At 51.3% G+C, this 14,185-nt stretch overlaps 1 protein-coding gene across 1 annotated transcript in view; it reads right to left on the bottom strand.

Annotated features, from left to right (window-relative positions):
• Positions 1–7,348: 7,348 nt before the first annotated feature.
• The window catches only part of TMEM132C (transmembrane protein 132C), a 121,166-nt gene continuing 114,329 nt past the window's right edge, over positions 7,349–14,185 (bottom strand). Inside the window, exon 8 of the mRNA XM_030233503.2 lies at positions 7,349–10,476. Coding sequence (XP_030089363.2) covers positions 9,268–10,476 — 1,209 coding nt within the window. The 3' untranslated portion in view covers positions 7,349–9,267. The remainder of the gene's footprint in view (positions 10,477–14,185) is intronic.

Genomic DNA, 14,185 nt, shown 5'->3' with positions numbered 1-14,185 from the left:
GGCAGCAGCACCCTCAGGGCCAGCTCTGGAGCACCCAGGGCAGCAGGCTGGACAAGCCCTCCCTCTGGAACTGAATTTTCCCCTGGGATGCCTTGGCTCAGCTCCAGGCCCAGGTGATTGTGACCATTTCTGAACGTCAGTCTGACCCTTCCCATCGGGGGTGAGGCCTTGCAGTGACTCCAAGGCTCAGCTGATTCCTCCTCCCCAGCCCAGAAATAAAACCAACCAATTAACTTCACCCCTCATTAATGAGGGACCCTCAGAGTGTGAGTTTCACATTCACTCCTGGTTGTTCAGTGCAGGGGAAGGTCTGACAGGAGTTTCCCCCGTGGATGCTTTCTTGCCTTGGTCTTCCCAGGTGCCTTCATTTCAGAGCACAGCACACAAAAACCTTGTTCAACACCAGAGGAGGTCTCAGCAAAGTTTGGCACTTTGGCTTGTAACGAATTGCAGAAATAATTAGCATTGCAGGCTAATTACAGCCTGCCCAGGCTCCAGCCAGGGGGAGGGAGGGTGCCTGGTTTGATTTGAGATGCAGGGTGGGTGCATTGCTCATTGCTGGTTTGATTTGAGATTGCAGGGTGGGTGCATTGCTCATTGCTGGTTTTAATTTCCAGACTACAGCAAAACCTGGTTTTGTCTGCCTTTGCAGCTATACTGAATATCCCTCCTCAAAAAAGGGAACTTTTTTCATTTATTCTGCTTATGTAAACCTCCAGCAGGAGTTCAATTACAGCAGCTTAGACACCCATCCCTATTCCCCTCAAAAGTCTGTAGCCACCTCTGAGCTGGTTTTATTTGTGTATTTCTGGTGTTAACACAAGTTGCTCAGGGCTGACACGAGCCAAGGCTGCTCAGCTTGACAATAAACTGGTGTTAGAAGCTGCACAGAGTTCCTAATTTCCAAAAAGCAATTTCAAACACCCAATCTTATCCCAGGGATTTTGTTTCTATGCAGAGCAAGTCACGGCACTGCAGCAAAGCCCTCTGGGGAAGGAGATGGGAACAGCTTCCACCTGAGCAGGCAGTGGTTTGAGACAGATTCATTTCTGAGCCAGCAGAGAAGGTGGGACCAGCAGGGCTGGGGACAGTGCCCTCACCTGAGAGCCTGGAGCCTGCTGGGCTGTGCCAGGAGCTGAGACCAGGGGCACTGAGCCCCAAATGCCATTCCCTGGTTCTGTACTTCCTCACACAGATTTTCACTGAACCCCAAATGCCATTCCCTGGTTCTGTACTTCCTCACACAGATTTTCACTGAACCCAAAATGCCATTCCCTGGTTCTTCCTCACACAGATTTTCACTGAACCCAAAATGCCATTCCCTGGTTCTGTACTTCCTCACACAGATTTTCAACAAACCCCAAATGCCATTCCCTGGTTCTGTACTTCCTCACACAGATTTTCACTAAACCCCAAATGCCATTCCCTGGTTCTTTACTTCCTCACACAGATTTTCACTGAACCCCAAATGCCATTCCCTGGTTCTGTACTTCCTCACACAGATTTTCACTAAAACCCCAAATGCCATTCCCTGGTTCTTCCTCACACAGATTTTCACTGAACCCCAAATGCCATTCCCTGGTTCTTTACTTCCTCACACAGATTTCACTAAACCCCAAATGCCATTCCCTGGTTCTGTACTTCCTCACACAGATTTTCACTGAACCCCAAATGCCATTCCCTGGTTCTTTACTTCCTCACACAGATTTTCACTGAACCCAAAATGCCATTCCCTGGTTCTGTACTTCCTCACACAGATTTTCAACAAACCCCAAATGCCATTCCCTGGTTCTTTACTTCCTCACACAGATTTTCATTGAACCCAAAATGCCATTCCCTGGTTCTTTTGCTACTTCCTCACACAGATTTTCACTGAACCCCAAATGCCATTCCCTGGTTCTGTACTTCCTCACACAGATTTTCACTGAACCCCAAATGCCATTCCCTGGTTCTTTACTTCCTCACACAGATTTTCACTGAACCCAAAATGCCATTCCCTGGTTCTGTACTTCCTCACACAGATTTTCAACAAACCCCAAATGCCATTCCCTGGTTCTTTACTTCCTCACACAGATTTTCACTAAACCCCAAATGCCATTCCCTGGTTCTTTACTTCCTCACACAGATTTTCACTAAACCCCAAATGCCATTCCATGGTTCTGTACTTCCTCACACAGATTTTCACTAAACCCCAAATGCCATTCCCTGGTTCTTTACTTCCTCACACAGATTTTCACTAAACCCCAAATGCCATTCCCTGGTTCTTTTGCTACTTCCTCACACAGATTTTCCCTGAACCTGCTCCCTCTGTCAGGACATTCTGCAGAGCTCTGCTCCAAATAGCACAGAACAGACAGGGATGTCCTCAGTGGAGGGAATTCTGTGCCCAGCTGGGACGTGGCAGTGTCCCAGCACTGTCCCAGCACTGTCCCCAGCCCTGTCCCACCTGAATCTCCCTGGTTTAAGCTTTACCTTTCTCCTTCCCTGTCCCACTCCTTGTGCAGGGCTAACACCATTGCAGGCTGTCCAGAGTTTAATAATTCCAAAAATGATATTACACATGTGCACAATCCTCATCACTGCTAAATTCCAGCTCATCAAATTGATGAGCTTGAACGTGGTGAAATTGTTCTGTGTGATACAAAAGTGCCCAAATTCAAGCCCTCATAAAAGCACCAAGCACTACAATAATTTAAAGTGGGCTTTTCAAAGCACTCTCATCTTGCTGGAGCACTTCAAATATTTTTACAAGGATGTCAAAGCAGAATGTGGCCAAACAGCCTTTTGAAGTAAAAGCAGCAGACATCAAAACACTCCCCAGGCTGAGGAAAACACTTGGAGTGTCTTGGGAAGCACCAAGCCCAGCTCATCTCCAGCTGCAGCCTCCTGGAGCAGCACTGTGTGGGCTGAGGGAGCCAAAGCAGGAGTTTGGCCCTGGGGATGCAGGAGCAGCTCCTGGAAATGGAAATATCCCCACTCCTGCCAGGGGGGTCCTGCTGCCCCTCCCCAAACCTGCCCTGGTGTGTGTGCCCACGGGGCTGTGCCAGCCTGGCAGCTCTGGGGCTCTCGTGGGATTCCTCAGGAGGGAGGAAGGGCTGGGTCCCTGATTCATGGGTTTTGGAGAAGATGGCTAATTTGGGGTACAAACTCATTTCTTTGGTTCTGCAGGCACCAGTGAGACTTGACAGGAGCTGCTCCCAGTGACATCTGTGCCACAGGAGGCAGCAGGGACTCAAGCCACGATAACCCCCCCTCCAATTTCCTCCTTCCCTCCTGGTACAATAGCTGGATCTTCCCCTGCCTTCTGGAGAGGAGGCTAATGCATCCCCAAAGTTAATAAAATGATATGGGGTCATTTTTATTGAAAGCAAGTTAAACATCTGCTGTGTCTATTGCAGTATATTAAACAATATTTTATTATTCTCACTTCCCTGACACCATTCACAGCCCTGGCAGGCTCAGAGCTCCTCTGTTTGCTTTTCATACCCATGCAGCAGTTTAAAATGTGCCTGGGAAATAAAGGCAGGAGATAAAGCCCAGAGCAGGGGCAGGGGGCTGAGGGTCCCTGCCTGTCCTGGGGGTGTGCCCAGGGCAGGGAGAGGGAAAGGGAGAGGGAAAGGGAGAGGGAAAGAGGGAGAGGGAAAGAGGGAGAGGGAAAGAGGGAGAGGGAAAGAGGGAGAGGGAAAGAGGGAGGGGAAAAAAAAAAAAAGGGAAAGGAAAAAAAGGGAAAGAAAAAAAGGGAAAGGGAAAAAAGGGAAAGGAAAAAAGGGAAAGGAAAAAAAGGGAAAGGGAGGCAGGTGAGGAGCCCTGCAGTGCCATTTTGGTGTCCCAGAGGGGCTGAGCAGCCTGGCTGGGGCAGGGACACCTGAGCAGAGCCACAGCAGCTCCTGAGCAGGGAGCTCAGCACCACCAGGAGCCTTTTCCTGCTGCTGAGGAACCCTCCCAGGCTGCTGCCTCTCACAGAACGTTTCTGTGAAGTAAACCAGGAGTTCTGAAGGTAACTTCAAGGCAGAGCAGGAAATCCTGCTGCCCCTGAGGCTCTCTGAGGCTCCAGCCCTTCCTGTGCCGTAATGAGCAGTGGGAGAGGGGCAATAAAATGGATAATGAAGAACAGGAAGATTAATGAGAATGTGAGAGTGAATGAGGGAAATAACTCTCCCATGGTTAGAATGGTGCTGGTGGCAGCTTTATGGCCACTGATCATTTCTGTTTAAAGCCTGGTTTGGGGGCCATCATCTCTCAGCTGTTTTCTGCACCAGCTGGCTGAAATTTACCATCAACTTTGTTATCTCTGAGGTAAATTCATTCTTTTCCCTTTACCAAAATTGCTGGATTGGGGCACAAAACCCCCAAGATACAGAGACCCCCACTCAGGAGGGTTTGTATCAGCCAAGATCCATCTCTGCTCCAGAGCCAGCTCCGTGGGATAACCTGGGCTGGGGAGCACAGCCAGTCCTGCCAGCGCCTGCAGCTTTGGGCTGAGAGGGGCTGCAGGGAGGGCTCAGGGCTGGGACAGCCCCGGGGACCTGCCAGGGGCACAGGGACAGGCCAGGGACCTGCCAGGGGCACGGGGACAGGCCAGGGACCTGCCAGGGGCACGGGGACCTGCCAGGGGCACAGGGACAGCCCCGGGGACCTGCCAGGGGCACGGGGACCTGCCAGGGGCACAGGGACAGCCCCGGGGACCTGCCAGGGGCACGGGGACCTGCCAGGGGCACAGGGACAGCCCCGGGGACCTGCCAGGGGCACAGGGACAGGCCCAGGGACCTGCCAGGGGCACGGGGACCTGCCAGGGGCACAGGGACAGCCCCGGGACCTGCCAGGGGCACGGGGACAGCCTCAGGGGCACAGGGACCTGCCAGGGGCACGGGGACAGCCCCAGGGGCACAGGGACCTGCCAGGGGCACAGGGACAGGCCAGGGGCACAGGGACAGCCCCAGGGACCTGCCAGGGGCACAGGGACAGGCCAGGGGCACAGGGACCTCCCTGGGTGTGCCCTGAGCCCACGGGCACAGCCTCCATGGAGTGGGTCTGCCCAGGGGCCACAGCACAGGCAGGGGCTGGGAGTGCCAGGGGCACCCCTGGGCAGAGCCAGGAGGGTCTGGGGGTGCCAGGGGTGTCCGTGTCACACCCAGGACTGCCAGGGGCTGCCAGGGGGTGCCAGGGGTGTCCCTGGCACACCCAGGACTGCCAGCAGGGGCTGGTTCCATGGGGGAGGAGGAGTTCGCTGGGTGAAATGAGCTCTCAGGAATTCAGGACAGCTTGGGGCCGGGCAGTCCATTTAGAAATATAAATAAATAAATAAATAAAATTAGAAATATATTAAAATATCATATATATAACATGGTGACCCACATAAATGAGGTTTGATCTGACAGTCAGTGCTCTCGGGTGGGGATTATTTTTAAGACACAACCCAGACCTGGACCAGAACGCCGAGGGAGCCCTGAGCCAGGGGAGCCCGGGGCTCCTGCCCCGCCCGTGGGAGAATGACGGAATTCAGCAATATTCCCCCAAAAACGCTGCTGGCTGCGGGGAGCGCCGCACGCCGGGCTGCGAGTGCCACCTCCCGGCTCCCAGCGACACTGGGGCTGGCCCGGGTTAACCCCTCCGTGCCCGGCACTGGGGGCTGGCCAGGGTTAACCCCTCCGTGCCCGCCACTGGGGGCTGGCCAGGGTTAACCCCTCCGTGCCCGGCACTGGGGCTGGCCCGGGTTAACCCCTCCGTGCCCGGCACTGGGGGCTGGCCCGGGTTAACCCCTCCGTGCCCGGCACTGGGGGCTGGCCCGGGTTAACCCTTCCAGCAGGATCTGTGACCCAGCAGGAGGATCTGGGACCCAGCAGGAGGATTTGGGACCCAGCTCTGCTGCAGGATGCTCCCTGGGGATGCAGCACTGGCAGGGGCTCCCATGGTGTGCCCCAGGCTGGCTGCACCTCATTCCCTTGCCAAAGGCAGGGCAGGATAAACACAGTTTCTCCTGCTGATTCCCACACTCAAACCATAAAACTTCCCCTTCCCTCCAAACAGAACTCAGTAATAAGAATAAGAGCAGAACTCACTTTTTCTCCCGAAGTCCCTTCTGTCCTGGTGGCAGAGGAGCTTCACTGACCTTCACCTGCTCCCTGCTGTCCCACAGGTGCCTCTCATCACACCCATCACAGCTCCCACCGATGCTGACCTCCAGCTGATTCCACTCAGTGCCCTGCAGCAGCCCAGCTCTGCTCCAGGCACCAGGCAAGGTGCCCACCCAGCCCTGGCTCCTTCCAGGACACCTCAGCCCTGACATTTCCATCCTTCTCAACTGATGGGAGCTGCTCAGGTGAAAAGCTCTCTCTCCTCTAAGTGAATGAGTTTCTGGCCTGGCTCCCTGACACTCTGTGCCTTGCAGGGTGTTATCTGTGCAGCCCTGGCACGGGCACATTCCCTCTGTGCCAGGGGAGTGTGCTGGCAGCAGGGAGGCTCCAGCAGCTCCGTGCCCCATCCCAGTGCCTCTGACACCACGAGCTTCAGAGAGCTGAATGCTGCCTTTGCCCCCGTGGGAGTAACGTCTCAAATAAATGACATTTCACAGCCCAGTGCTCTCCTCCCTGCTGGGATGATCCTTTGAGGTGGCTCACTCTGAACAGGGCTGTCACAGAACTTTTGGTCGGTGCAAGACAAATTGGAAAGTTTCAGTATTGGCCTCTGAAGCCCCACGTTCTGTAGCTTCAGACAAATTAGATGCAAATCCAGAGATCAATTTTTTTCTTTTTGATTTTTTTTTTTCCTTCCCTCGCTGTCTTTTCAAATGCAGCCTGTCCTCCTGTCCAGACCCATGCCTTGGTCACTCTGCTCCTGTCCAGCCCTGGGGTCCTGGAGGTGCCACCCCTCGTGGGTGCACAGGGACACTCCTCACGAATGCCCCTGGGACCTTCTGTGCCACCACACCCTTCTTTCTGCTCCAGCTCTGTGTTTCTCCCTCTTCTGCTGTAAATGCCTTTTCCACCTGCGTTCTCCCAGGAAGAGCCACGTAATTAATGAATTAATTAACTGATTTCAGGAGTTGCCCACGCCAGGAGCAGAGTGCTGGAGCTGCTGGAGGAGGCAGGGGATGAAGGAGATGGATTGTGGCACTGCCCTGACCTGTGCCTGGCTGAGCTGCTCCTGCCATCCATCATCATCATCCCCAGGCTGCCCACGAGGGGAAGGGCTCCCCCAGGGAAGGCTCAGAGCAGGGAAAAGCCTCCCCACATCTCTGCTCTCCCTCCAGAAAGGGGCTGAAAGCCAGGGCAGAGGATGCAGCACTCCACAGCAGTGAGAGAGGAGCACCCCCCTGAGGAAAGAGAGGTTGATTTGTCAAGCCGTGTAAAGCATTTTAATTACAGTTCATACAACATGTATAAATAAATATTACATTCTTTCAGTCTACAATGCATACTAGGCAGGGCTTGTTAAAACGTCCATCTATGTTATTGGGTGGCAGGATTGACTTTGTCCAAGTGAAAAAAAAAAACCAACCAAACTACGGAGTTTAGTAATTAAAAAACCCAAACCAAGGAAATTCATGGCAAAGGCAGGATGATGCAAGTGCCTCTGGCTGAGTCAGGAATAACACTGCTTCCCAAGGCTGGCTCTGCCACCTCCTCCAGTCAGGAGAGCTTTGGGAGGACACTGGATCCCTCTTTGAACAGATTCTGATCTGGGAGCTGGCACTGAGCCAGCACAGTTCTGCCAGTCCACACCACGAATTAAATCTCTATTTTGTATTTGCTTCCGGTTCATTACTGCCTTGGTATCTGTCTGTTCAAAATTCAGATTTACAGTCTAGTCTAAACTTTTCAGTCTTCGCTGGTCCAATGGCAAAAACAAAAAAAAAAAAAAAAGAAAAAAAATCAATAAAACAGCTCCAGATATTTCTTGTTTCAGCAATATTTCCCTCCCTCTCTCCCAGCAGTGTGCCCAGAGGCCACATCTCCCAGTAAAGGGAATAAACCTTTGGGGCAATCAGGGTCTTTCTGTCCATTCCTCTTCTTGCTTTCAGAGCTGGATGAGAGCTGGTGACACCAGAATAAACAGAAAAATGCAGCACAAAATTATGAATTCATGAACCTGGCAAAAAAAAAAACCCCAAACCAGCCCAACTCCAGGCTGTGCATATTTGGGTCTCAGTTCCAGGAAGGTTTACAGTGCAGCAGAGGGGCACTGCCATTGCTTGGTACTCCAAAAAGCAAACAGAAAACAGCACCTTCTTCCCTTGGTGAAACACAGCAACTTTGGTTGTGGAAATTTAAAACGAGCAACTAAACAAACAACCCCAGCCTGAAAGGAAAATGGAAATTCTTCCAAAGAGAACATCTTCCCAGCCAGGGTGGGATGGAGGCTCAGGCTTTCAGAAGAGACACCATGTGGAAATTACTAGTCAGTACTTATCCCCTGAATTCTTTCAACGACAGGAGACTGTTTACAGCTACCTTAGAAACAGAATGCTCTCGTCCCACTGTGAACTTAGTGAATTTTAAATTTTCCTGTTGTCGAGATATTTAAAAGAAAAATACAAGAGGGAAAATGATTCTGTTTCAATTTACAAGACAAATGGAAAAGTCAAAATGAAAATACCAGGTAATTTCTTCCTCCTTCACATGCAATGCCAAAGACACATCTCCATTTCAAACGAAGGAATGAAAAGAAGAAATGCCTTGAGTACCAATATAAAAATTCTCCTTGTGGGTCACACGTCCGTAACTGTGATGTTTTATTGGAACCAGAACAAGTTATTGTTTGCCTCTTGCTTATTCTTGTCATGCTCTTATATTCTCTCATTTCTTGCTTATTCTTGTCATGCTCTTATATTCTCTCATTTCTTGCTTATTCTTGTCATGCTCTTATGTTTCTCTCACTTTTACAGATATTTTTGGTACTGTGAAGTATTACTATCGTTATTATTTGCATGACCCACAAAATGAATTTTCACAACCTCATCTTGCCCGGTTCATCAAACTGGTCGTACCATTTCCTTGCTCCTTTCCTTTTGTATTCTGCTTCCTAAATCCAGGAGTAGCAGAATAACCACTGGAAAAAAAACCAAAACAAACAACAAAACCCCAACAAAACGAAGCGAAAAACAGAAACAAACCACGGAGAGTTTGGCAAATTTCTTTCCCTGATTATAAAAACTGCCTCATCGTTTCTCCCGGCGGCCCCTTCCCCTCCCCCTCATCCCAATATATACTGTAGAACTGAAGGCATCAAGGTGTGGTCGAACCCAAAAAAAAACACCCCAGCAGGGAGCTACGCTTTGTCTTTGAACTTCCCCACGTAGTTTCTGATCTCTTTGGAGTCGCCCAGCTCCATGTCCTGGCACACCCACTTAATGTCATCGTCATTGCTGCCGAGGATGGAGTTGACGGTGGGGCAGCCGTCGTCGGGCGGGATGGTGGTGAAGGTGGTGAACTTCACCCGCTTCCTCTTGGACGTGGGCGAGTGCAAAGGCTCCACCTTGTGCTCCTTGCCCAGCCTCCCCCCCGGGTCTGCAGCCCTGTGCACCTGGCTCGGAGCGTTCTTCTGGGCGCTGCCGTTCAGCAGCTGGTTGCTCTCCTCGCCGGCCGAGCCGCGGTCGATGATGGTGGTGTGCTCGTCCTGCTGGGGCGACGCGTCCGCCGCGTTCTCCAGCAGCTCGGCCTCGTTGCCCAGCCACACCCAGTCGTGGGAGTGCGTCATGGTGCTCTGTCCTTCCACCAGCACCTGCTTGTGGCGGTACTTGAGTGCAAACGTGGCGCAGTTGATGAGGAACACCAGGATGGCCAGGCAGAAGACGCCCAGCAGGGCGTACATGCCGATCTCCAGGTCGCTGAGCCCCCGGGGTGTCTGCACCAGGTCGTTGTCCTCCACGCCAGCTCCACCTTTGGGCAGGTCCACCTGGGCGGGGAAGTTGGTGAAGTCGATGGGGATGTTCTGCAGCTGGCTGTCGTCCGAGAGCTTGCCGCCGTCCAGGCGGTTGTTTTTGATGACTTTATTTCTGAGCACGGACTTGGCCGTGGTGCTGGCCTTCCTGAGGGGCCCCTCGGGGTCCCTGTCGGCCGAGGAGCCGCCGTGGTAGCGCCCGTCGTGCCCGTGGCGCTCGGGCTCCGCGCCCTTGTGGCGCCGGTCGCTGGCGCGGTTCTCGATCTCGTCCGCGCCGTAGTCGCCGCCCGCCTCCGCCTCCGCGTCCGCGTCGTTCTGCCCGAACTTCACCCTGATGCTGCCGCTGCCCACGGCCAGCACGCTCTTCCTCTTGGACTTCTGGCAGGCCTCAGAGATCATCATGTCCACCTTGACCAGCGCTCCCTGGCCCTCGCCCTCCGCCGCCACCACGGGCCACCGCAGGGCAGGGCTCTGGTGCACGGAGACCACGGCTTCGTCCAGCGACACCGCCGACAGCCAGAAGTCCTTGGGGTCGTAGATGTCCAGAGGGGTGACTGAGCTGTCACTGAACTGGATCCAGGTGCTAACCACAGCCTCCTGCAAGGACAGGGACAGGGTCAAACACAGCCTCCTGCAAGGACAGGGACAGGGTCACACACAGCCTCCTGCAAGGACAGGGACAGGGTCACACACAGCCTCCTGCAAGGACAGGGTCAGGGTCACACACAGCCTCCTGCAAGGACAGGGACAGGGTCACACACAGCCTCCTGCAAGGACAGGGTCAGGGTCAAACACAGCCTCCTGCAAGGACAGGGACAGGGTCACACACAGCCTCCTGCAAGGACAGGGACAGGGTCACACACAGTGTCCTGCAAGGACAGGGTCACACACAGCCTCCTGCAAGGACAGGGACAGGGTCACACACAGCCTCCTGCAAGGACAGGGACACGGTCAAACACAGAACATATTTTGTGATAAACTCCTTTCGCCAGGATTTTTTCCTCCTGAGAAGCTGAGAGGCTTCAGAAACGAAATGTAAACAATAATTATCTGCTGCTGTGGAATGCAACAGGTGCATCTTTGGTTGGTCCATGCGAGTTGTTTCTACTTGGTGACCAGTCACAGGTCCAGCTGTGCTGGGACTCTGGTCACTCACAAGATTTTATTATCATTCCATTCCTTCCTTTCTTGCCTTCTGATGAAATCCTTTCTTCTATTCTTTTAGTATAGTTTTAGTATATCAATTTATTTTAATATAATATATATCATAAAATAATAAATCAGGCTTCTGAAACATGGAGCCAAGATTCTCATCTCTTCCCTGGTCCTGGGACCCCTGTGAGCACCAGCAGAGGCCTCCAGGCAATCAGCCCAGCCCATCCATCTCCCAGTGGAGGAAATGGGACACAGCATCTCTGCACCACACTGGAAGCAAACCAAGCCTCGACTGATGGGGCAGAACTCTGGCCACACTCATCACTGAGGGTTCCACTGTTGCTCTCCCTGCAAATGTTCTGCACAAGGACGTAGAAAATAATTGATAGGAGATGTCTTTATTGCCGAGGTGCCCGTTAGAAAGGGGCAATTTTACAAGCTCTGTAAGGAAAGTCATTCCTGTCGTACCAAAGCCAAGAGAGGCAAATCACAAAAATTACTAGAGGCACTTGACAGAACACTTATTTCCCTCATGTAACACATGCACAGGTGCCATGAGGAGCTGTCAAATTAAGGCATAAGTATCTTAGCAGGAGTGAGGAGCTACCACAGTATCTTGGAAATGGCTGGAGCAGAAGATTCATCTGAAAAAAAAACCTCACAGAACAATTGCCATTTTGCTGGAGGAAGGTTTGTTTTAAGCAAAACACGCTTTATCCTTGAGATAATTAAAAAGTCCACCAGATTTCTGTGTCAAGACAAGGAGGATGGGGATTCTGGCATGGTGTCTACAATAAAAATACAAATGGCCTGGATTTAATTGGGCTGTCTTGGTGCTCTGCAGGTAGCACTGTTAGAAGCCATCATTAGAAGCAAACACAAAGCCAGAGGTCAGCTCTCTGCCATGTGAAATCCCATCCAGATGACACAGATATTTACTTCTCCACACCTCAATAGCTTTCTTTGCAGGGCATTTCTTTAATTTTTCATTTGCTCTGTGTCTTGCCTGCGTAGCCAGCAGATGACCAGGCAGATTGCCAGAGTGCAACTTCCCACAACAGTGAAGTTCTCTCCTTCCCACACTTCAGCCACAAATGGCTCTAGTAACTTCACACTTGGGTACATCAGAACAACTGGGCTGAAAAACCAGCACTGGGGGAAAACACTGCCACCCTGTTAATGCCCAGTCATAATACAAATTTACAACTTAATATGGTTTTCAATTGGCTGCAATTTGCTATGCTATGGTTATAGACAAAGAGAATTGCTACCCTTCCAGTTGAATTTAAAGCTTTTCAATGAAAACAGCAAGGGGCGTTTAGCTGGGCAGAAGGTTGGGCCATACTGAATATTTGATTTCCAAAGCACTATCAGCAAGTACTTGAGGGACTGAAAGAAGAAAAACAAGTTGTGGCACAACAGGAAAGAAGGCAAAGTTGTTGGTGAATCAGGTTTACCTCAAAGAGCTGAAACAGAGCCAGGGTAACTCAAAAGCTGGGAAGGGTGAGCTGCATCAGGAAATTAAAACATCTGATCTCTCATTAGAGAAACAACCCTGAAATGACTGAGCAAACACAAAGCTGCAGGGCACAGCTCGAACTTCTATCACAGCAATCTATAGCAGAGCAACCCCAGTCAGAGGAAAGCAAAGGGCAGAGAGAAAAGGATTCACCTCCTCAGGCAACTCAGCATCCTGCTGCCTTCCTTGTCCCCAAAACAAAGGTCAGCCTCACGTGCCACTGGGGAAGGCTGCCTTGGCATCAGCCTGTGCCAGGGAAAACAGCAGCATCACTTCCAGCCCATCCCCACTGCCAGCGTGCCCTCCTGTGGAGAGCAGGCTGAGAAAATACCTGCAGGATTTCTTCAGGTAGGGCTGGAAATGATGGCACTGTGCCCCTGCCTGGCTGGGAACGTGCACAGCTCCACACTCCTACCACGGGACTCACCTCACTGAGCCCTTGGGGCTTTTGGACAAAGCTGCCACCAACTTCAAAGCAACTTTTATTCTTCCTGCCGCTGCTCTACAATTCTGCATTCCTGGTTTCATGGAGCAGAGACAAATGGGATGGCAGTCAGCTGAAATCTGCAGGCACCCTGGTGATTTACTGTAGGTAGCAGAGGTGTGCACTGGCTTAGCCATTATTTTCTACCAGCACTGACATTTTTTATTTCCAAGAGAAATTTCTTCTTTTTTCACAAAACAACATTGTCATGCCCACACTCTGGACAACATTAATTAAAAGGGAAAGAAAACAAATGAGAGAAAGAGGGAGAGAGTTTAAAATCCTGCCAAAATACGTTGTATCTGACCAAATATTCTACTTGGCAAGAGATCATTTCCTCTCATTCACATCACTAAAGGGAAGCCAAAGGCAGGGCAAGGAAGTGAATTTCCCAAATGATTATAAATTCTGAAAAGCTAAAAAGAAAAGAAGAGAGAAAAAGGAAATGATTTAGTGCCATGTCCTTCAAGGAGCTGTTTCTGCAAATCCTGTGTACCACAGCAATAAATCCCCTCCCAGTCTCTGACAAGGTCCTCCAGTTACTCTCAGAAGATGAAGATGGATTGGAGCCTTCTCACCTGCCAAGCTGCTGCCCCTCGTCTCATGCCCTCAACACTGAGGTGACAAATGCTTCTGCTCTTTAATTACCAAGCACAAACAAAGGGTTGAGGGATTATCTTGCTTTCCAGCCTTTATTTGCCTCACTTTTCCTCTCTCTCACACACACACAGAGTGACCACAGGGACACATCAGTGCCAGTGCTCCCCAGAGAGCAGGAGGATCTCAGTGCTGACTGTGGAGTCACAGAATGCTCATTAGGTCATGCTAATGACAGCCAAACCCAGCCCAGAGATGTAGAAACTGCTTCCCACAACCACTGTTTACCACCAGGCTTTCCTAAAGCACATAAAAATCTTCATCAAGACATCTTCTGCCCAACCTTTCCCTTGTGCCTTTGCTGCTCTCTTCCCCCATCACAGGTGCATTTTCAGCTCTTGATCCCTGGCAGTTCCACCACCTTCCCTGGCCTGGAATGACATTGTGGCTTTCCAGTCCAAAGACAGCATTTGATAAATCTTCTTGGATGAACTGCTTGCATGTTAGAGAATTCTGCTGCTTAGAAACACAGAGCAGGATATTTGATTTTA

This window comes from Serinus canaria, chromosome 15, assembly GCF_022539315.1.
Source record: "Serinus canaria isolate serCan28SL12 chromosome 15, serCan2020, whole genome shotgun sequence".
In the NCBI taxonomy this organism is placed as follows: Eukaryota; Metazoa; Chordata; class Aves; order Passeriformes; family Fringillidae; genus Serinus; species Serinus canaria.
The sequence above is the reverse complement of the archived record's forward strand: the minus strand, read 5'-3'. Positions and strand labels throughout refer to the sequence as shown.